Source organism: Halichoerus grypus, chromosome X, assembly GCF_964656455.1.
Source record: "Halichoerus grypus chromosome X, mHalGry1.hap1.1, whole genome shotgun sequence".
Lineage (NCBI taxonomy): Eukaryota > Metazoa > Chordata > Mammalia > Carnivora > Phocidae > Halichoerus > Halichoerus grypus.
Genome location: NC_135727.1, coordinates 40,473,498 through 40,494,525, shown reverse-complemented (window position 1 = coordinate 40,494,525; position 21,028 = coordinate 40,473,498). Strand labels below are relative to the sequence as shown.

Genomic DNA, 21,028 nt, shown 5'->3' with positions numbered 1-21,028 from the left:
GAGTGGCTAGGCCCCACCCAGGGTGCCTTCTGTCGCTCCTGGACAGGCCACCACGTGCAGTGTGAGGCTCTTGACTGAGAGACAGACAAACAGACATCAATCTTCCCGCTCTAGCTGTGCTCAGGAAATGGCCTGATGTCACAACCCCCACCTCCCATGCCACCAGTGTGGACCCTAGCAGCCTCACCATTGGTTGGGACCTAGGGGAGTCCAGGCCCAGGTGACTCCAAGGCTGTCCTATCATCCTTTTGCCTCGGTGTTCTGGGGCTTTATTAAGCAGCCAGAGCAAAAATAAATCCTGTGGGCGTTCCTTGCCAACCCTATTTTTAAGCAAAATCAATTAAGTAATTATCTGAGTCCAACCCAGTGTGCTAAATAAAACCTGCCACTGCTGAGCGTCAGCCTGGAGATCCAGGGCCTCTGGGCTTGGTAGGAGCAAGGCATCTCAGGAGCAGGCCAAGAACCAGGGAGTCTACACTTTTCCAACTTTATACCCACTCCTGGCTCCCCTCCACCGCCAACCAAACCCCAACGCGGGAGGACCTGCTTGTTCATTTTTTCATGTCCGCGACAGTCCCTAGATGTGGACTAGCCCTCTTCGGGCCTCTCTAGTGGTCTGCGCCCGCCGTCTCCTTCAGAATCAAAATCTAATTAGTCTCACCTAGGAAATCTTATTTATCTTATAGCTTTTGGTTTAGTTTTGGTTTTATAATTGCTCTCCAGTGGATTTGTGTGGATGTGCCCGGTCTCTACAATAAGAGTATAAGACCAAACCCAGTCCTCTATTTTTGCCTGGCCCTCATGGAGCTTACTTAGCATAGTGTGGGGCATATAGGAGAGGCTCAGTGAATGCCCACTGAATTAAGGATTTCTGACCATTTTAGGCAGCTTTTTGGTTCCTATAGACCTGGTGATGGCCCAGGGAAATGATTGGACTCTCCCAATGATTCTGATCATTCAAGTAAGCACATATTAAGCATCTACTGCTCACATATTCAGTACCCATATATTGAGCACCAACTACGTGCCAGGAACTCTGCTCAATGTCAGAACTACAAAGATTGAATAGGGCCATGGACGTGCTACGAGTTCATCATTTGGGAGAGACAAACATTCTTCAAAAATATGCTAAGAACACTGAAAGTGGTGTGTGTGACATTACTCTGAGAACACACGGGAACACCAGGTCCAAGTACCTGATGAGTTTGGACAGGACTTTACAGAATTGGTATTTAAGCTGGGTTTTGAAGGATGAGTAGGAGTTGGCCAAGGAGGCAAAGAGGAAGGCAGAGAGAACAGTCTTTATGTAACACATATTTATTGAGAACTTAACATGCACCACTCTGTAAATCAAGGAACACCTGGGCCAAGAAAACTTTTGCTAACAAGTTATCAGGTGTTCAAACATGGGCTTTGCCAATGGTTCTCAATCAGGTTCAGTACTGCCCACTCTCATCTTTTGGAAATGTTGGAGGGTGTTGTGGGTCATCCCGACGATTTGGCATGCTACTGGCATTGAGTGTCTCAGGGTCGGAAATGCGTAGTGTCCTGCAGGGAGGACACAGTCCCTGAACGATTGGTTGTCAGAGGTATGGAAGCATGAAAGTGCAGGGTGGGTACCTGGACTGGCAAGACAGGACTCTGGAGAAGTAGGCAGGGGCCAGGTCAGAAAAGACCTAGGAGACTCTGGGGGCGGGGAGGGGGTTGGCAGAGCAAAGGCACGGATGTGGACGTGATCTCGGCATGTGAAGGGCTTGGTGGAAAGGGAAGTGTCAGGATATAAGAGCAGGCAGGTGAGGTGGGTCCTAAGGAGGCCTTCCATCTGCTCTTTAGTGCATGGTGGTCTCTGTGGGCCAAGCACCACCCTAAGGTGTGGAACTCTGAGCCACAGTAGAATGGGGGTGCGCCATGATACCAAATGAAGGGTGAACTTTTGATATGGCCCAATGTTTTCTTAGAGCCTTTGGTTCTGGTCTGCAGGTAGCATGATCACTGATCTGTTCTTTCCTCTGTCTCCTTGTCCTTCCATATCTTTGGCTCCCTGTCTCCTTCACTCGCTCCCTTCTCTTCCTTTCTATACCCCTCCTCTGGCTTCCCTCTGCCTTCTAAATGAGCCCCTCTCCTTGACCTTTCCCTGCTTATTCACAGAAAATGATGAAGAAAGAAGCTCTTCTCCTCATCCCCAACGTCCTGAAGGTTTTCTTAGAAAATGGGCAGATTAAATCATTCACTTTTGATGGCCGGACCACTGTTAAGGTACATACAGAGTCTCCTCCCTCTCGGGTCAGCCTTTGCCCTCTCTGGGGCACACATGGCTGCTGGTTCCTGACTGTCTCTGAGTCTGCACAGAGGTGCTGCTGGGGAGCGAGGTGGCCTGGGAGCTTCTGCCTCTGTGAGCCCCAGGCTGCAAGAACACGCAGCCCTCGGGTGAGGGGGTGTGTGTGTGGGGGGGCATCTGAGTGCCCAACTACATGTGTCTGTGTGTCTGCGTGCGCATGCGCGTGCATGCACACCACGCACGTGCGCACAAGCACGAGTGCATTGTATGTGCATACCTGCTTGTGGACTACGTTGTGTCCGTGTTATACCGGGTCCTTCAAGACTCTTAGGAGCTAAGGAGTATGAAGATCATTAAAACATTTCTAAAGCAAAGGTGATTTATATTGCTACAGTAACCCCTATGCACATTTACACACAGAAATCAACAAACACAATCTCTTGGGAGATTAGCTTAGCCATGCTTTGCTTCTGAAATAACCATCAGATCTTAAGCACTGAGCCAAGATTGGAAACGTCCAGCAACAGTCCCTTTGGCTATTCCTTTCATAGAGAGAGCAACTACTGAGCTGTGATTCTTAAGAACTCGGCCAGCCGTCTAAAAGCTGTAGCGATTCCCTTCGTCCTGAGGAGAAGAGGCAATGAAACGATTGACCCCCAGGTTCAGCTCTGATCTGGGACAGAAATAACTGCTCCTGTTTCTTCTGAACCCCCTAGAATGAATTTCCACGCAACCAGTGGAATAGCATCTATCTGCCTGGAAAACCCACCCTGGCTCATAGGCGTCCTGAGGTCGTCAGGCTGGGGCCAGGACAACCCTCTAAAGAAAGAAACCCTTGGGCCAGGAAATTTCCCGAAGAGGAATTATCAGGTGTTCAGGGGCGGCCTCACCGGTGGTTCTTGGCCAGAGTTGCCACTCCCTTCCCAGATGGCATTGAGGAATTTGGGGGTCATCCCATGGTTTGGGGTGCTACTGACATTGAGTGTCTGAGGGTCAGAGCTGCTGAGTGTCCTGCAAGGAGTGAGACAGTCCCTGAATGATGAAGAATTGTCCTGCCCTAAGTACCAGTAGCTCACAAGTTATAAAACACTGGCCTACCCGTGTCGTTGGAACGGAGAGTCTCTTCGGAAGGCTGAGGCTTGGCTGTGTCCCCCAAGGGGCCTAGGATCAAAACATATTCCTGAGGGTATCCTGGGATGGTCTCTTGCCTGTCGGAGGTCTCAGCCTGTGGGAGGGACATTGAAGCACAACTAGGCTACCCAAGGGTGTCCAAATGCCCCTCCTCCAGATGTGGCTATCTCTCTGCATCAGAATCCTCCATGGCATTTATTCGTGGGTCAGTATGTCCCCTATAGATCTGTCCCCACACCAGAACATTTGCTCCTCTCATTCCCCTCGGAGGCTTCTCCCAGTGTCCCCCGACCTCACAGTGATGACCCAGTGACCCAATGACATTGTTGCCCCCAGGTAGCCCCAGCCTTCCAGGACAGCAGTGTCCCCTGGCTTGTGATCTCACCCTGACTTCAGGGAAGGTGCACTGGCCATTCATGGGAACTTGTCCCAGAGAGGTACCTGGGTGACTCGACAGCCTGGCACGGAGGCTGCTCCACTTGTCCCACCAGTTGGCAATCACCAGCTTGGCCATCCACAGTCCCAGTGCAGCTAAACAGCAAAGAAAGCCTCATTTGTCCCCGCCAGAGCTCCATCTGCACTGGCACCTCTGTGGCTACTTGGACGCCGCAAAGAGACACTCTCAAGTACCCACCAGTTGCCAGCCTCACGTTTGAATGGCTTAGTGTCCTTGAATGTTCACTGAGGGGCTTGTTTGGCAACTCTGGGTATAAGGGAACCGCGCATTCCCAAGCCGGCTGCGTTCTGGCCTCTGGGGGCTGAGCTGTGCTGACTCCAGGAACACACACACACACACACACACACACACACACACACACACACACAATGGAGCCCAGTGTGTGCTGAAGTCACAGCAAATAGACGGCCGAAGTCTCAAAACTGACATCTAGGCAGCCCCCAAGGATAGGTTTGCAGACATCCTAATATTAAAAGTAGGGCAGCAGAGCAGACAGAACCCCGAAGTAGTCAGATTTGTGACTGTACACAGACACGTGACGTGGTTCCTCCGCGTGGACACATTTTTCAAGTTGCTAAATTGATGGTCTCTGAAAGCCAGCTACGATCAAAAACGAACGTTTCGCCAGTAACTCAAGTCATTCGATTTGGATTATGAATCCAGAAATAGTCTACTTTTTAATTACGTGATTGTGGCTCTGGCTTTTGTTCGTTCCTGAGGAAAGGGTTGGTGGACAAACTAGAGTGAAGGTTCTGACTTATGTAAGGTCAGGAAGAACCAGCATAGTGCCTTCCTTATTCAATGGCCCGCTTGGTAAGCACTCCGAAAGCATTTTGTTGACTGGAAGGAGAGAAGGAGGGAGGGAGGGCCATGACCACCTTTTGCCAAATGTCTGGCCAGGCCAAATTCAGAAACCCCGCCCTCTCCCGCCCTGCACCTTTGGTGTTCCCCAGGGCCCAAGTACTCAGGGTCCCTCTCCTCATCCTGGAGAATGCCTGGGCCACCCTAAAGGCCTGTGTCTCCGTCTGGCCACTCTCCTGGCTTCTGCCTCCTCCCCAGGACCATCTCTCTTGGGGTGCAGTCCCCCTCTCCCATGTTTGGTGCCGAGACTGGTATAGAACTGGAATGTATCTCCCTCTCAAGGCTCTCTTCTCTTCCACAGGATGTGATGGTAACATTACAGGACCGTCTTTCCCTGAGGTACATTGAGCACTTCGCTCTGGTCCTTGAGTATGCTGGGCCGGAACAGAACCACAAGTTCCTGCTTCTCCAGGACAAGCAGCCTCTGGCTTATGTAAGCAACTCCTTCGGCCTGGCTTGAGAGCTGCCTGTGGGCTCTAATAGAGAAGAGGACTCCGGGCACCCTCTTTCTGGAAAATTCATAATGATTTCCTCAGCCAGCCAGCCCCCAGAAATGAAGAGTTCTCAGTTAAGGTCTATACTAACCACATCCAGTGGGCTTTGGGCAATGTTCCTCATGACCTGAGAAGGGCATGAAGATTGTTAGTCTTGGTCTCTAGTGGGGAAGGTGTGGGGTGGTGAGTCACTGCGTGGCTCCCAGAATGCTGAGATAGCCGTGCCAAGCCTCCTGTCTCCTGGGGGCCCTGCCGGCTAGACTTTTCTGTCTCTGAGAGGAAACTTGGCCTTCCGATGAAGGCTTTAATACAAAAAGGTCAACAAGTGGAGTCTATCGAGACCACTGAGGCCGGGACAAGTGTGGGCTGAGAATGGGCTGAGTGGGGGATGGGCAGCACGTCACCCACATCCACTTCCAAGGCAGAGTAGGAGAAAGAGGCTGGGGAGAGCCAGAAAATGCTGGCTTCGCCAATGGGGAAGCACCAAGAAGAGCCAGGGAGGCCAACCAGGACTCCCAGAGAGGGAAGGAAGGAATTGGAGAGGGACAATTGGGAAGAAGTGCCTAAATGCAAGTGCGACAAAAACCAAAATCAGACACACACACACACACACACACACACACAAGAAAGGATTTTAGGAAAGAACAATTCTTCAAGGTTAGCTCTCAGCCAAATGCAGTCCAAAGCCTCACAGGTTCCCCCCATGGAGGGAAGATTGTTAGCTTGGAAGGGAGGCCTACGCACCTCCCACCCAGCCTCTCAAGAGGCCTTCTGAATCCAATTGGTCTCTTTTTCCAAATGGGATTTTAAACTTTTTTATTGCAAAAAAAAAAAAAAAACCTCAAACATCCACAAGAGTAGAAGGAATTGTATCATGAATTGTCATGACCTATGGCAGCTTCAGCAGTTACCCATACATGGCCAGCTTGTCTCCCCTATACCTCCAAATGGGATTTTAAAGCTTTGGTTTGGCTTTTTTAATCAGCCACTTACTCTGCAGGCGCTGAGCCTCTCTGCAAGGGAAAGGTGTTAGACCCGCAGCGAGAAGAGTCGGAGAAGTTACCAGGAGCCCTCTCTTCCCATCTTGTATCTTGGGCCTTAGACCCCATTGTTGATAAAGGCCATGTCCTGGTTAAGTGATTCGACAATCCTAGTCACTTTGGGGCGCCTGGGTGGCTCAGTTGGTTAAGGGTCTGCCTTCGGCTCAGGTCATGACCCCGGAGTCCCGGGATCGAGTCCCACATCGGGCTCCCTGCTCAGCGGGGCGTCTGCTTCTCCCTCTGCCCCTCCCGTAGCCCGTGCACTCCGCCTCTCTCTCAAATAAATAAAATCTTTAAAAAAAGGTCTTTAAAAAATTTCTAGTCACTTTGGACCAGAAGGGCAGGCAAGACCTTTCCTCGAAGGGTAATTGGGGTGGGCCGGGTGGGAGGCAGGGGTAAGCAGCCACCTCGCTCAGCCCCGAGCCCCACCTTGAGGAGGCACCAAGCTGGCTCTCACCCCTACGGCCACGGGCCAGGGATTCCCAGAACTCTTTCCTCACCCCTCTCATCCCTGGGATTCAGGTGGTACAGCGGACACACTACCAAGGAATGAAATGCCTCTTCCGAATCAGCTTCTTTCCCAAAGACCCCGTGGAACTGCTGCGTCGGGATCCCGCTGCTTTCGAGTACCTGTACATCCAGGTAGAGTCTGATTGGGGGTACACAGACAGACAGACCCATGGACAAACAAGCAGGCAGGCTGTTCTGCCATCACCATGAAGTCGCTCTGTAGGGTACTCCAACCTCCGGGTAGCTCTGAAGGCCCTCTCCTTTCCTGCTACGGTTGTGGGCCACGGCCACGTTGTTGAGCCTGGTGACCGGTGCTTGGTGTAGCTCAAGTCCCGCCTAGGTGTCTGGGCAGATCTCATCAGTTTGGGGGAGCAGGCAACCCGTGTCACTCTGTCACCATCACAGGATCCCGGGTTTACCGAGCCCATTTGGGTAATTCTGATGCCCAGTGGCATTTGGGAACCACTGCTTTAGGGCAGTGGGTTTTACCCCTAGCTGCACTTAGAATTATCTGAGAAGGTTTGGAAAAAAAAAAAAAAATGTTCTGCTCCACCCACAACCAAATGAATCAAAATCTATGGGAATGGGCTCCAAACGCTGATGTTTTCTAAATTCCTCAGGTGGTTCTCGGGAGTAGCCAGGGGTAAAGAAATTCTGCCGTAGGGTGGGGGTACAGAAATGTGGAAAGGAGAGCAGCCTGGGCAGATGAGCAACTTTGAAAGATTACATAGGTGCCGAGGGAGTACACCAGCTGGGGAGCTACGGGGGAGACATGATGGAGGCCAGAACCAGGGCAGTTTTGGATGGGGGGGCGGGATTCAAGAGATAATGAAAAGGTAGAACCAATGGGCTTTGACTCAATGTGCGTCTGGTAGAGGTGGTCTCATTCTCCAAGTGAAGGAATACAGGGAGTTTCGGAATGGGTTTGGGGAAAAGATGAGATCGTTTTGTGTTGAGTCCTAGGTGCCCATAGAACGTACAGAGTGCTTGACAAGAGGAGAAAAATGAGCTCCAGACTCATCTCTGATGATGTCTCTGACACCTGCAGACATGCTGCAAGACATCGCGGTTGTCCCTTCTAACAATCCAAAATGTGAGGAACATTTCTCAAACAGCCCTGGGCTCCTCTACCAGCACTCTGGGGACAATGAGTTGTGGTTCCTCTATGAATTCTTTAAGTTTAGTTCTCATTTTGTTGGCCCTAAATGTCTTCATCCAAGCTTCCGGGGATCACCTTGGTTCAATTGTTTTGGAATTTGGTGTCAAGACCGTGTCCACCCCATCCCTCCCTTTCATGATGATATGGACTTCACCCGTAATTTCTTATTTTTTATGTCGAACAGCTTTATTGAGGTATGACTGACCCATAAACTGCACATATTTAAAATGACAATTTGGTAGGTTTCAACATGTTTATATCCATGAAACCATCACCACAACCAAGATATTGAGCATATCCAGTGCCCCCCAAAAGTTTCCTCAGGCTTCTGTGTAATTCCCTCCCTGCCCCCAATCCCCAGGCAACCACTGTCCTGCTTTCTGTCACTATAGATGAGTTCACATTTTCTAGAGATTTTATATAAATGAAACCGTATGGTGTGTACATTTATTTTGGTCTGACTTACTTCACCCAGCCTAATGACTTTGAGATCTGTCTTTGTTGTGTATTTCATTATTCCATTCCTGTTTATTGTTGAGTAGCATTCCATGGTATGGATGTACCAAAATGTTTTTATCAGTTTACCCGCTGATGGCCATTTGAGTTGTTTCCAGGTTTGGGCTACTACGAACAAAGCTTCTATGAACATTCATGTACAAGTCTTTGTATGACATGTGCTCTTTTCTCTCTTGGGTAAATACCTAAGAATGGAATGGTTTGATCATACGGGAGATCTCTTTCTTTCATTTTTTAAAAAGAAACTCTAATACTATTTTCCAAAGTGGCAGTACCATTTTATATTCCCACCAGCCATGTATGAGAGTTCCAGTTTCTCTACATCCTCATCAGCACTTGGTATTTTTCAGTATTTTTTTTAAGTCGTTTTAATAGTATTCAGTTGGTATCTTGGTGGTATCTCACTTGCATTTCTCACCAACTAATGTTAAACACCTTTTCATGTGTTTGTTTGACAACATACATCTTTTTTGGTGAAGTGTCTTTTCAAATCTTTTGCCTACTTTTTTATTGGGGTTGTTCATCTTCTTGTTACCAAGTTACGAGACTTCCTTATATATCCTGGATAGAAGTTGCTTGTTGGATATGTTATTTGCAGTTTTCTTTCCCAGTCTGTGGCTTCCCTTTTCAGTCTTTAAACAGTGTCTTCCACAGAGCAAACGTTTGAATTTTGATGAAGTCTAATTTCTCACTTTGTTCTTTGATGGATAATGCTTTCATGGATCATGCTCATAATGCCATATCGAAGAAATCCTTGCCTAACTCAAGGTCACAGAGATTTTCTCCTTTTTTTTCTAGAAGTTTTAGCATTTTAGTTTTTACATTTAGGTCTGTGATCCATTTTGACATAATTTTTCTTATGCAGTACAAGGTATCGACCAAATTTCTCTCTCTCTCTCTCTCTCTTTTTTGTATTATGAATATCCAGCTGTGCCTGCACCATTTGTTGAAAAGACTATCCTTTCCCCACTGTCTTGTCTTTGCATCTTTGTCAAAAATCAGTTGTCTATAAAGGTGTGGGTCTATTTCTGAACTCTTTATTGATCTACTTGTCTATTTTTATGCCAACATCACACTCTTGATTACTGTAGCTTTGTAAGTCTTAAAATCAGGTAGCACTTACTCTCTAACTTTGTTCTTCGTTTTCAAAGTTGTTTTGGTCATTCTAGGTCCTTTGCATTGAATTTTAGAATTAGCTTGTCAATTTCTACCAAAAATCTGCTGTGATTGTGATTAGGGTTGGGTTGAATCTATAGATCAGTTTGGGGAGAATTGACATCGTACTAATAACGAGTCTTCTGACCCATGAACATGGTATATTTCTACATTTATTTAGGTCTTCTTTAATTTTGCTCATCAGGATATTCTAGTTTTCAGTGTACTGGCCTTTCACTTATTTTGACAGATTTATCCCTAATTATTTTAGAGTTTTCAATGCTATTATAAATGGTTTTGACTTGTAATTTGACTTTCCAATTGTCGCAAGCATGTAGAAATGCAATTGGTTTTTGTATGTTGCTCTTATGTCCTGCAGCCTTGCTAACTCATTAGTTTTAGTAGGCGTTTGGTAGATTCCATTGGATTTTCTACATAGATGATCACTGATGAAGCATTCCTTTTCCACTCTCTCCTATGCTGTGGTGATACCACTGTGGCTCCCTAGTCCCTCGGCTCATCCAGGTTTCACCTCAACCAAATGGGCAACTGGTCTAACCTAGGCTGAATCATCAGGAGCTGAGACTCTAACCCTCAGGGTTTGTGCACTATCATACCCTTGACCAGTAGTTCCCGGGGACCCCCTTTAGGATAACATAGAGAAGATTGACTCATTGCTGCTTTTGACCTTCAGACCCCTAGGAACAGAATATCTGCTCCATCCCTGCAATCCGTCTCTCACCCTGGGCTTTGGGGTCAGAGTGCTATGGAGAGCTCCTCCCAGTATCTCTCTTTATTCCCATCTGAGCTAGTAGAAGATCCCTGTATGGCTGGGGAGTGAGTTTAGGCCTCTTGTAACAAGACGAAAGAAAGAGAGTGGTGCCGTGTCTCACTTTTGCAGTGACCTAGATGTTCTGCCCATTTGGACTTCGCCATTGTGTGCATCTATCCCTGAGAGGCCTGTCCAGGATCTGCTGAATGAAGCAAAATAGTGTCCCTGAGACCCAAGGTTCCTCTGTTGCCTCTCCCCCAAGGGCAGAAATTTCCTCTTCCCCTTTATCTAGGATGTCTTACTGGACACCGCCATTCTTTTCTGGGATGCAAGGGAGTAGATCTGGGGTGGAGTGGGGGGTGGGGGGTGGGGAGGGAACATCTTTTTTAACTGACAGGTTTGGACTGCCCTCTCCTGCAGAGTCGGAACGATGTTATCCGCGAACGCTTTGGAATGGACCCCAAGCCGGAGATGCTTTTGGGCCTTGCTGCCCTCCACATCTATATCACGGTCTCGGCCACTCGACCCAGTCAGAAGATCTCGCTCAAGAATGTGGAGTGAGTTGTGCCAGGGCCCTTTGGGAAGGTGGCAAATAGCTGTGAAGGGAGAAAGTGCAACGACTGAGCTGTGCTATGCTTTTCAGGAATGTAGGGCCCCGGGGTGGGAGTGAGGATTATGGTTCCTCACACCTAGGCCGTGATGCCTTTGAGCTCCAGCTTCTACCAGAGAATCATGGCCAATGGGATTCTCTTGCCCCCATCCCTCTCTTTTTCTTACAGGCTCCATCCCTCCCTCTGCCTCTCAGATCTGATTTCTGCCTCACCATCTTCTTTTCTCAGCCCCGCTCTGTCGCCCTCACTAATTTCTCACTTTTCTTCTTTCTGCTCTTAGGAAGGAATGGGGCCTGGAACCCTTTCTTCCCCCCTCCCTCCTACAGGGCATCAAAGAGAAGAACCTCCGGAAATCTCTCTCACAGCAACTGAAGGCTCACCAAACACATCCTTCCACTGGCACCAAGGTACCAAGTGTCATCCATTGGGGCCCTGCTCAGGCGCTTGGGGCTGTGCAGCTCTCCTGTGTGGTTTCCCAGCAGGTCTGGTCTTCCAAGGGAACTACCCCCACCCCCGTTTTTGACTTGGGTACACATCCAGTTTGGCTGGATATGGGGGATGATGGTGGAGAGGGATTTTCCCCAAACCTGAGCTGCTCAGGGGCAAGTCACCGCGAGAGCCCAGGAACCTCAAAGCAAAGGGGCCGGGCCGAGGTGCAGGAGGAGGCAATTCTCAGATCATTCCGCCCATTTCGTCTGTGCTGACTGAGCACCTGCTGTGTGGACAGCACTGGACTCTGGGGAGGCATGTTTTCCATGGAAAGGACTGCTCTGTTCCTCATTAGCTTTCTAATTCGTCAGGCGGGGAATAGGGAATTCTGGGAGATGAAAGCTCAGCCCGGTGGGACAAGGCCTGACCTGGAGCATGGGTCACTGGGCAGCGTGGCGAGGGTTCACGTCACTGCTGTGCCCTCTGAGGGACTCCCAGTCACTCCACCTCCAGCCCTGAAGGTCTCTAGCCCTTCTCAGTCTTCTGGTTGCTTCTTGCCCAGGAGGCAGGAGGGTGGTTAAAAGCCGCATATTCAGCATACAGACAGAGACAAAGGACACAGTCGCCCCGCCCTGCCCCCCCCCCCATATACCACCCATTCCGGATTACTTGTATTATCCACAAGCTTCTCTTTTAAGATGCAAATTTCCCCAGAGAGTTAAGTCAGGCCTACCTTGCTGTGCATATTTAATCAAATTGTTTTATTCCCAGAGGGAGAACATCAGCGCTCCCCTCCTCCCCGACCATCTCCTCAGCAAACACTTTTTTTTGAGGATCCGCCCCCCCCCCCGCCAGTGCTTGGGCTGGAGAGGCAAAGATTAAAAAGGCCTGCCTGCTCCCCAGCCCTAAGTCAGGCACAGGCTAGTGGGGAAACACGACAGTCACAACACAGAGCGCCAGTCAGTCACAACACCATGCAACAGGCGTGGGGGCTCTGGAAACACGGAGGCGGAGGAACACCCAGCCCAGCCTTAGGGAGGTGGAAAAGGCCAGGAATTGGTGCGTTTGATGCCAGATCTGGGTCTTGACAGACAGATAGGAGTTTGTCTAGATGAGGGGGAGGCGGGAGGGGGAGGAAGACTTTCCCAGGCAGGCAGATCCGTCTGTGCAACGCCGTGGGGATATAAGAGAACATTGTGCATGGAAAGAAATGCAAATAGTTCTGCATAAGCAAGTACAGAGAGCGCAAGGCACATGCCTCGGGAGGGGGGCACGAGAGGAAGCCAGAGAAGCTGGCAGGAGCCGCTTCCTGGAGCACCTCGTGTGCCGTGGAGAGAGGTCATACTTCATCCTGTGGGCGTCAAGAAGGCATTGAAGGATTTAAGCAGGCGGCTGACATGATCGAACTTCTGTTGAGGCTGCCACCCTTACCAGCAGTGGGGAGGGGTTGAGGGAAAAGAGTATGGGTAGGTCAGAGAGGAAGTTAGGAGGTCCAATCAAGGTGATGTGGTGGCTGGTGGCACTCAGGTGAGAGAATGAGGGGGAAGCCCGGTGTGATACAGGTTTCTGGCTCAAAGGCCTGGGGAAGCTGGTACCACTGAGAGAGACTTTTCTATGAGGGGATGGCAGAAGAAGAACAGGCTTGAGGCTTAGGGGTGCTCAGGATTAAAGGCATTGTTGGGACCCCTGGCTGGGGGTGGCCAGTACCAAGGCAGCAGTAGGGGATCTCAGGACACAGGTATAGATGAGGTGGGACGTCCGAGCTGGGGGAAAGGTGTTGGAATTATCCTGAGAACAAAATGACTAAACTGGGTTTTTAAGGCACAAGGATCAGGAGGTCAGAGGAAGGTTTAGAAAGGGACACGGGATGACTAGAGGCAAGAGTTGTCCAAACTGGAACCTTCCTGCCATTTTTCTGAGGGTCTCCTCACATACCCGGTGTGGCTTGCTGACGAGCCTGACTAGTGCCTGTCCTAAGATGTTGACACTCCTTCCTGAGAACACAGGTTTGCTTTTCCTGTGCAACTCAGGCTTCTCACGTGTCTGCATGGGTTGTTTCCACAGGGCTCTGCAATTCAGGCAAAGCTCCAGTATCTTCGAATTCTGAATGAACTTCCAACATTCACGGGCGTTTTGTTCAACACTGTGGGCCTGGTCAGTGAGGGCCGTGGTGGGGGAGGGAGTCCCTTGTGTGCGCTTGGGCTTGGGTGGAGGGCAGGAGGGACTCCACTAGAGCTTTAGGGTGGCATTCTCTGTCAGCAAATATTTCTAAAGACCTTCCTCTTCCTCCTCTTTCTCCCTTTCCCTTCCCATGGTGCTCCAGTCCCGCCTCTGGTAAAATGGTCAAGTAGGAGGCCGTATTCGTTTTCAGTATCCCTCCATGACCTTTCTGGGTCCCCTTTCCTTAATTTCAGGGGTCAGCAAACTTGTTGCATAAAGAGCTAGATGGTACATATTTTAGGCTTTGCAGGCCATGTGGGTCTCTGTCACAACTATTTAGTGCCCTTATAGCGTGAGAACAGTTCTAGACGATGCAGAAACAAATGAGCGTGGCCGTATTCCAGTATCTATTTATGGACACCGAAATTTGAATTTCGTGTGATTTTCACATGTCACAAAACATGGTTCTTTTTCCAACCATTTAGAAATGTAAAAATCATTCTCAGAGTGTGGGCCGTATAAACGCTGGTGTTGGACCGGATTTGGCCCGTGGGCCAGAGTTTGCCAACCCCTGCCCTACCCCATTGGCTTTCCCCCTGCCCCTGCAGCCCCCACCCCCACCCCAGGCTTTCTGAGTCTGCATACTCCCCCCTTCCTGCCCAGGGCCCCCACCGTAGTAACACCCCTCCCCGACGGTGCACAGCTGATCCCCCTAAACCTGTGCCCCAGGCTAGTTCACCCTAGTGAGCCACCGTGAAAGGAAATTCAGATCGTCTTGCTGACTGGATCCAGGTGCTTGTCATGCTCTGGGGAACATGCTGTCATGCTCCTAGGGCACACTGATGGGAAGCCGCTTAGCAAAGTGTCTATAGCAGACCCACAGAGGTTCCTTGGGGAGATGCGAATGCCAGGAATGGGCCAGCAGAGGGCTCAGGCTTGATGGTGCTCAGGAGCCTGTCGGGCCACCTAAGGGAATCCGGTCCACCAGGAGCAGAGGGAGGAATTTACATACTGGGACTTGCAGATCCCTGAAAGCCTACTCCCCTCCCTCCACCCCCGCGCACCCCCCTGCCAGGGCTGAAATTCCGATAGGCCATTTCTTTGGGTTAAGACTGCTGTTTTTCAGGGATGCCAGGGTGGCTCAGTCAGTTCAGCAGCTGCCTTTGGCTCAGATCATGATCCCAGGGTCCTGGGATCAAGTCCCGCATTGGGCTCCCTGCTCAGTGGGGAGTCTGCTTCTCCTTCTGCCTGCAGCTCCCCCTGCTTGTTCTCTCTCTCTTTCTCTCTGGCAAATAAATAAAATCTTTAAAAAAATAAAATAAATACTAAAAAAAAAAAAAAAAAGACTGCTGTTTTGCCAGTCAAAGAGCAAATGTCGGGATTTCCTGACCCTGCTCTTAAGCACCCAATCAACTCCCAACACCTGAGGCAGAGTGACTGTTTAGCTTTTGGCACCAGGTGAGGAGTGCAAGTTTCAGTGGCTCTTGGGCCCGAGGAAGTAAAGACCAGACACAAGATGCCACCTGTTCAGGCAGAGCACTGGGGGTCACCGAGTGACCCGCAGCAACAAATGGAAAGTTCCTGGGGCTTGGTGGGAAAAGGATGCTGCAGAGCTTTAAAACAGAAACGTCCCCTACGTCACGATTTTGCTAGAGCCAGCCCTGCCACTGCCCACCTCACTCAGCCTGTTGCTGAGGCTAAGGTGTCCCCTGAGACCAGTGACCCGGGGCCTACCCTGGGAACAGGAGCATCCCAGACCACTTTCCCCTCACGGTTGTCCCCCTGCCCTGGCACTAAGCCCTTGATGTTTCCAGACCTGCCAGCAGAACCAGTTCAATGCCTGTTTCCTATTTCTTCCTGCCTCCTCTGCCCTTCTTTCCGTGAATGCTGCCCGCCACACTTGGGGCCCAGGACGAGAAGCAGTCAGCCACCACTCTCCTGGTGGGACCCCGTCACGGCATCAGCCATGTTATTGACCTCAAAACCAACCTCACCACTGTGCTGTCCGAGTTCAGCAAGATCAGTAAGATCCAGCTGTTCCGGGAGAACCAGGGCGTGGCCCGGGTGGAGACCAGCATCATGGATGCCAAGGTAAGCCCAGCTTTGAGGAGCTCCTGCTCTCCAGGGACAGGCCTTAGGAGCAGAGGAAGGAGCAGACTCGAGAAAGAGTTTGAGCCTTTCCAGGGGGGTCAGTGATTCTGAAGTGGTTCAGACCCTGGGCCCCTTTGGGCTCATCTTTCTTTCCTTTCTCAGCCCTGTAGGACATGCTGTCTTGGCCACATATTAAGGTCAGCCAGTGCTGGGGAAGGCTAGGAAGTGTCAGATCAACCCACAGGGGGTCTTCAGCAGAGGGCGGGGCAATTGAACTTGGAGTTGCCCCCAGGCTATGGCTTCCGGATCTTTCTTGTGTCACAGCATGCACAGAAAATGACACTCATGCAGAACAATGGGATAAATGGTCCAGCCCCAGAGACTTCAGCCTCCCCAGGCTCTGTCTAGCCAACCCAGAGGCTGAAGGGATATGTGCACACCAGTTGGGGAGCCCTGCCATAGGCATAGACACTTGGAATCATGGGGGAGGGGGTGCCTGAACATGTGGACAGACCCAAGGAGGCCTAGGGAGATGGGGAACAGGCAGGACCTAGTCCACATTTTACCTCCCAGAGTCCAGCTCTTCCAGAATCTTAGAGCCTTTCCCATAGATTGGCTCCTTCAGACTGGCAAGCACCTGTTACCCGTGCAGAGTCTGACAGCCATGGTCAGCCACCCCCTCCCTGGCTCTCCTGTTGAACACCCAGTAACCGGTGCGGGGGCGGGGGGGGCAGGCTTGCTTGCCAGCTGGCGGAAGCTATTAGACGAGGGGCAGTTTTCCTTTCTTAAAGGATTTCCCAGGGGAGATGTTGTTAGCAGATTAAGAGATGGAGTGCTTGCTGTTTCTAAAAGAGCAAATTATTTATTTTTGTCTTTGTGAAACCCAGAAAGCTTTAATATGTTAATTTTTCCACCTGTGATTCCCAGTATTCCCATTGGTTTAGGAACCCGCCTGGAGCTGATATCTAATTGGCTTGTGGCCACTTCCTCAACCAATGATCGCTGCCCTCCACAGATGTCGCTGGGTAAAAAGCCAGGTGGACAGGGAAGGGTGAGGAAAGACAAGAAGACATGCAGGGTAGATGTGGCTTCCTGAGAAATAAAAAGGGTTTAAAACAGGGAAAAAACTTTCTGGAGGACTCTTCTTCTATGTTGTACGAGGGATTCTCAACACTCGCCGCCCAATAGAATTTCCTTGAGAGCGTCTTAAAAATGCAGATGCCTGGGTCCTGTTTCCAGAGATTGTGATCGAATTGGTCAGGCTGCAGCCTGGGCATCAGGGTTTATTTACTTTTCAGTTCCCCAAGTGATTCTGTAGTGTAGCCAGATTTGAGAACCACTGACCTCTGTGTCCAGAGCTCTGGGAGGAACCAAGCTGAGCAGGGTCAGTGGGTATTGACTGAGTGGGGAGCACTATTCTCATTTCTAGGGGCGATCCAGCCACAGGTGTGGGCATGAATGTTGCCCAGGAGAGACCACAGTCTTACTGGGGAGACTAGACTCACAAAGACACACAACCTGCCTTAATAACACAATATCAGAACATGTATGGAGCTCTGGAATCCGACAGATCAGGTTCAAGTCCCCGTTCTACCACTTCCTAGCTGTGTGGCCTTGAAAAAGGGACTTAACTTCTCTGAACACTGATTTCCTCAACTGCGCAATGGAATGCCTATCTCAAAAGGTGGTTGTTCAGGATTAAATGAGAAAATGTAGGCAAAAGGTCTTAGCACAGTGCCTGATACATAGTAAGTACTAAACAAATGAGAGCTGTTATTTTTTGAAAAGCAAAACAGCGATGAAGAAAAGTTAACATGAAGTAAATTTTGCAGGTGAGTATGGTGCAGAACATGGAACCAAAGAACGGGAAGGGGTTAAGCAGAACTGGCTTCCCACAAGAGCATGTTTTAAGCTGGATCTTGAAGTGATAGGCACAGATTAGCAGAGAGAAGTGGGATTGTGTTCACAGGCAGAGAGCAAGCACGGAAGTAAGCACGCCATATGTGCAGGTCGATAAGCATAGCTGCTTGGCTGGAGAGGAAAATAACGAGAAAGAAGATTGGAGAGATTGAGGGTGGGCAGAACAAGCTGGCTAAAAGCTTCGAAGGCAAGGCTAGTGTGAAGCCAGGGAGGCGAGGAGGGGATCGTGGCCCTAGCACAAAGGCAAAGAGACGAGGGCATGGCCTGAGCTGGAGGAACAACAGTGGTCAGGAGAAAGAGCCAGTGTGAAACATACAGACTCACCAAGCGCATGTGTGTGAATGCCCACACACGTTCCCCTCTTGCACATACAACACACATGTCTTATTATAGCTAACCCTTACTGCCTGCTGCCTGGATCCTGGGTACACTGAAGACCAGGGCTATGCACACAGCACACGGAGGGTCCAAACTGCAGGTGGGTGGAGAGGTGAGAGACTGTGTTCCGGGATAAACGGGACATGGCATTGGTGAATGGAGGGGGTAGGAGAAGATTGCACTCTGCTGAGTGGGAAACAGCACATGGTTAGGTAGGCGATGCAACTGCCAGGTGGTAGATAGTTCTGGTATGCCCACTTGAAGCAGGCGATATGGTGCATATGAAAAACCACAGGAGAATTATCCATTTTGCATTAGAATGTTTCTGCTAGGCAGAATAGTGGCCCCTCCCAAAGATACCCGCGCCCTGATCCCCAGAACCCGTAAATATGCCATGTGATATGGCAGAGGAGAATTAGGGTTGCAGATGGAATTAATCAGATGACCTTAAGATAGGGAGATTATCCTGGATTATCCAGGTGAGCCTGGTGTCATCACAAGGGTCCTTATAAGTAGAAGAGGGAGGTAGAAGAGAAGGTTGAAGAGAAGGTCAAAGTAATGGGAGATGAGAAGGACTCTGCCTGACCTTTTTTGCCTCGAAGATGGAGGAAGGGGCCATGAGTCAAGGAATGTGGGTGGCCTGCAGAAGGGAAGCAGCCCTGTCTATCCTTGATTTTAGCCCAGTGATGCTCGAGTCAGCCTTCTGACCTCCAGAAGTGTAAGAGAACAGATGTGTATTGTTTAAGCCTCTAAATTTGTGTTGATTTGTTACAGAAGCAACAGGAAACTAACATAACCGTGAGATTCCTTCAAGTAGGAAACTCTCATCCCCTACATTAAAGATAGGATTCAACTGAGAAATGTGCTGCTCATCCCCAAGTTTTGTTACATTAGATCGGATGCATCTAGAATCAGAGATGTCTGCTGTGTGTAGCACTACAAGGCGGTGCCCTATGGAATGGACAGGATGGTGTTTATACTTTTCGCAGATAAATCAGCAGAGATAGGATCAATGATACGGTGATGGGAGAAAAAGAGGAAGATTGAGGGAGGAAAAAAAAAAGATCCAGGCTTCCATCCGAAAGTCATTTAGTATGAACTCAGCGTTGCTAGGAAGCAGGCTAAACCCAATGGGAGGTACAAGCATGAAACGAAAAGAAAACATGGCTTCTGGCCCTCAAGAAGCTCTCTGTGCTGTAGGAAAGAAGTGTGCCAATACATGGCCTTCCTAAAGAGGGCGCCAGAGAGGAGGTGCCAAGAGCATATCAGGATACAGAGGAGGGCAAAATTAATTCTGGCTCAGGGATTAAGGAAGCTTCCTGGAGGCACTCCGTATCAGCAGTATCTGTGTTTACTGAGTGGTGCCTCTCTCCATATATGTGAACAAAGGGAAGGATTTGAGGGGGGGCGGGGTCTGGGGAATTGGCAAACAATACACATCAGAACTCCATAGAACTGCTTGTTTAATGTTTCCCAGCATGCCACTGTATAAGGTATCCTGAAAAAAGAATGTCTGAATTCCCTTAACGAAGAGCATGGAAGTTAAAAACCGGACTTGGGCTCATTTCCTCCTAGATATGCCACACTGGCCTGGGAATATTCTGGAAGGGCCTGGTGAAGCTAAGATTTCTCACTCAGAGCTCTGACTGCACATTAGAATCATGTATGGAGATTTAAAAACTACCGGTTGCCTGGGCCCTTCCTTTCAGACCTTTTAAACCAGAATGTTGGGGGGTGAGGCTGGGGTATATAGGTTTTTCAAGCTTCCCAGGGAATCGTAATATGTGTCTGGCCTGAGAAACACTGCCTTAAAGTGTTATTCTGCCTTGTTTCCAAATTGGCTGGTTATGCCCAGTTAGCCTTCCCCAGGGCCGTGGAGGCAAGACCCCAAATGTACTGGTTCCCTGGGATCCAAGGACAATTGCCTTGTACCCTTGCCCTTCTGTGTCCCTGGAGTCCCATCTTTTTCCAATTTTCAGAGGTGCTGGAGTGCACTGAGGCTACCCCAAGGCCAGTCCCCTCCCTAGTTGGCATCCCAGAGTGCAGGATGCCTGCGAGCTCCCAACACACTCTGAACACCCCGGGAAGGAGATGGGGCTGGGGCATAGCAAATTAATCCCTGCTCTACTTTCTCATGGATGGCCATGCCTCCAACCCCATCCCCCTTTTATCCTTTAATGTTGGAAGATGGCCTGGGCATATTTAGTTACGGTTTTCACTCTGCTTACTTGCTCTTAGTGGATTGAGCGTGAGGCAGTATGCAAATCTCTTTCTCCAAGAGACAGCAGTCTGGGACTGAGACGCCACTGGGCCATTACCATACCCTATTACCACAGAAGCACATAAGGGGGAAAAGAAATCATCAAAGGAATGTCCCAAGGGATCTCTCATGGCCCGGTGTGTCTCCTGCTCTCATGTTTGAGCTTTATTGCTCTAGTGCTTTCTGTAGGGACAAGCATTACATTAGACGTCACAATCATTAAAATCCTATTTAAAATAAAATGTCTTTGAAGGTTTCTAAGAAAACCTACCCAACCTCTTTGGTTGCCTGCCTTTGATTTGATTTTTACCCCTGCTGGCGAAAAGCACATCTGTGTTCCTTTGACAAGTTCCTTTTGGCCCATGCTGGGGTGCTCAGTTGGCCATGTGGGCATGCAGAGGACAGACTCCCGATGTGCTGGGCTGAGCCAGCTGGGGATGCACCTGGCCCTCTCTGTGCACAGGATTTTTTGCCTTCGTGCTGTTTCATTACCCACATCAGGCTGTATTTAGGGTAAGAGAAAAGGAGGGGAAACTGAAGCAAAGTCAGACAGGTCAATTGGCCAGCTTGTCACTCTGCCTCTGATCTGTCCATTGGCCAGCCAGCCAGGCAGCTAACCAGTCAGGGTGTCAGGCTATTAGGCATTCTGCCTGTCCTGCAGCCAGCCTGTCAGCCAGGGCACCAGTGAATCAGACTGCTCCTTAGCCAGCGAGCCAGTCCATCTGTCCATCAGTCAGTCAAACCAGTCATCCTGTACTTTGGTCAAATGGAATGTCATTCTAGTCGTCAGCCAAGGTCCTTTCCTC

General features: G+C 49.8%; 1 protein-coding gene across 10 annotated transcripts in view; it reads left to right on the top strand.

Moving 5' to 3' along the window:
• FRMPD3 (FERM and PDZ domain containing 3) overlaps positions 1–21,028 on the top strand; it is a 123,762-nt gene that overhangs the window by 83,652 nt on the left and 19,082 nt on the right. For 8 of the 10 annotated variants that reach the window (XM_078065371.1, XM_078065368.1, XM_078065366.1 and 5 more), the window contains 7 exons: positions 2,149–2,256; positions 5,029–5,160; positions 6,784–6,903; positions 10,794–10,930; positions 11,265–11,391; positions 13,478–13,567; positions 15,485–15,664. In XM_078065371.1, the coding sequence (XP_077921497.1) occupies positions 2,152–2,256; positions 5,029–5,160; positions 6,784–6,903; positions 10,794–10,930; positions 11,265–11,391; positions 13,478–13,567; positions 15,485–15,664 (891 nt within the window). In that variant the 5' untranslated portion in view covers positions 2,149–2,151. Of the gene's footprint in view, positions 1–2,148; positions 2,257–5,028; positions 5,161–6,783; positions 6,996–10,131; positions 10,201–10,793; positions 10,931–11,264; positions 11,392–13,477; positions 13,568–15,484; positions 15,665–21,028 lie in introns of those variants that run through there. The other 2 variants (XM_078065373.1, XM_078065374.1) reach the window with 2 other exon arrangements.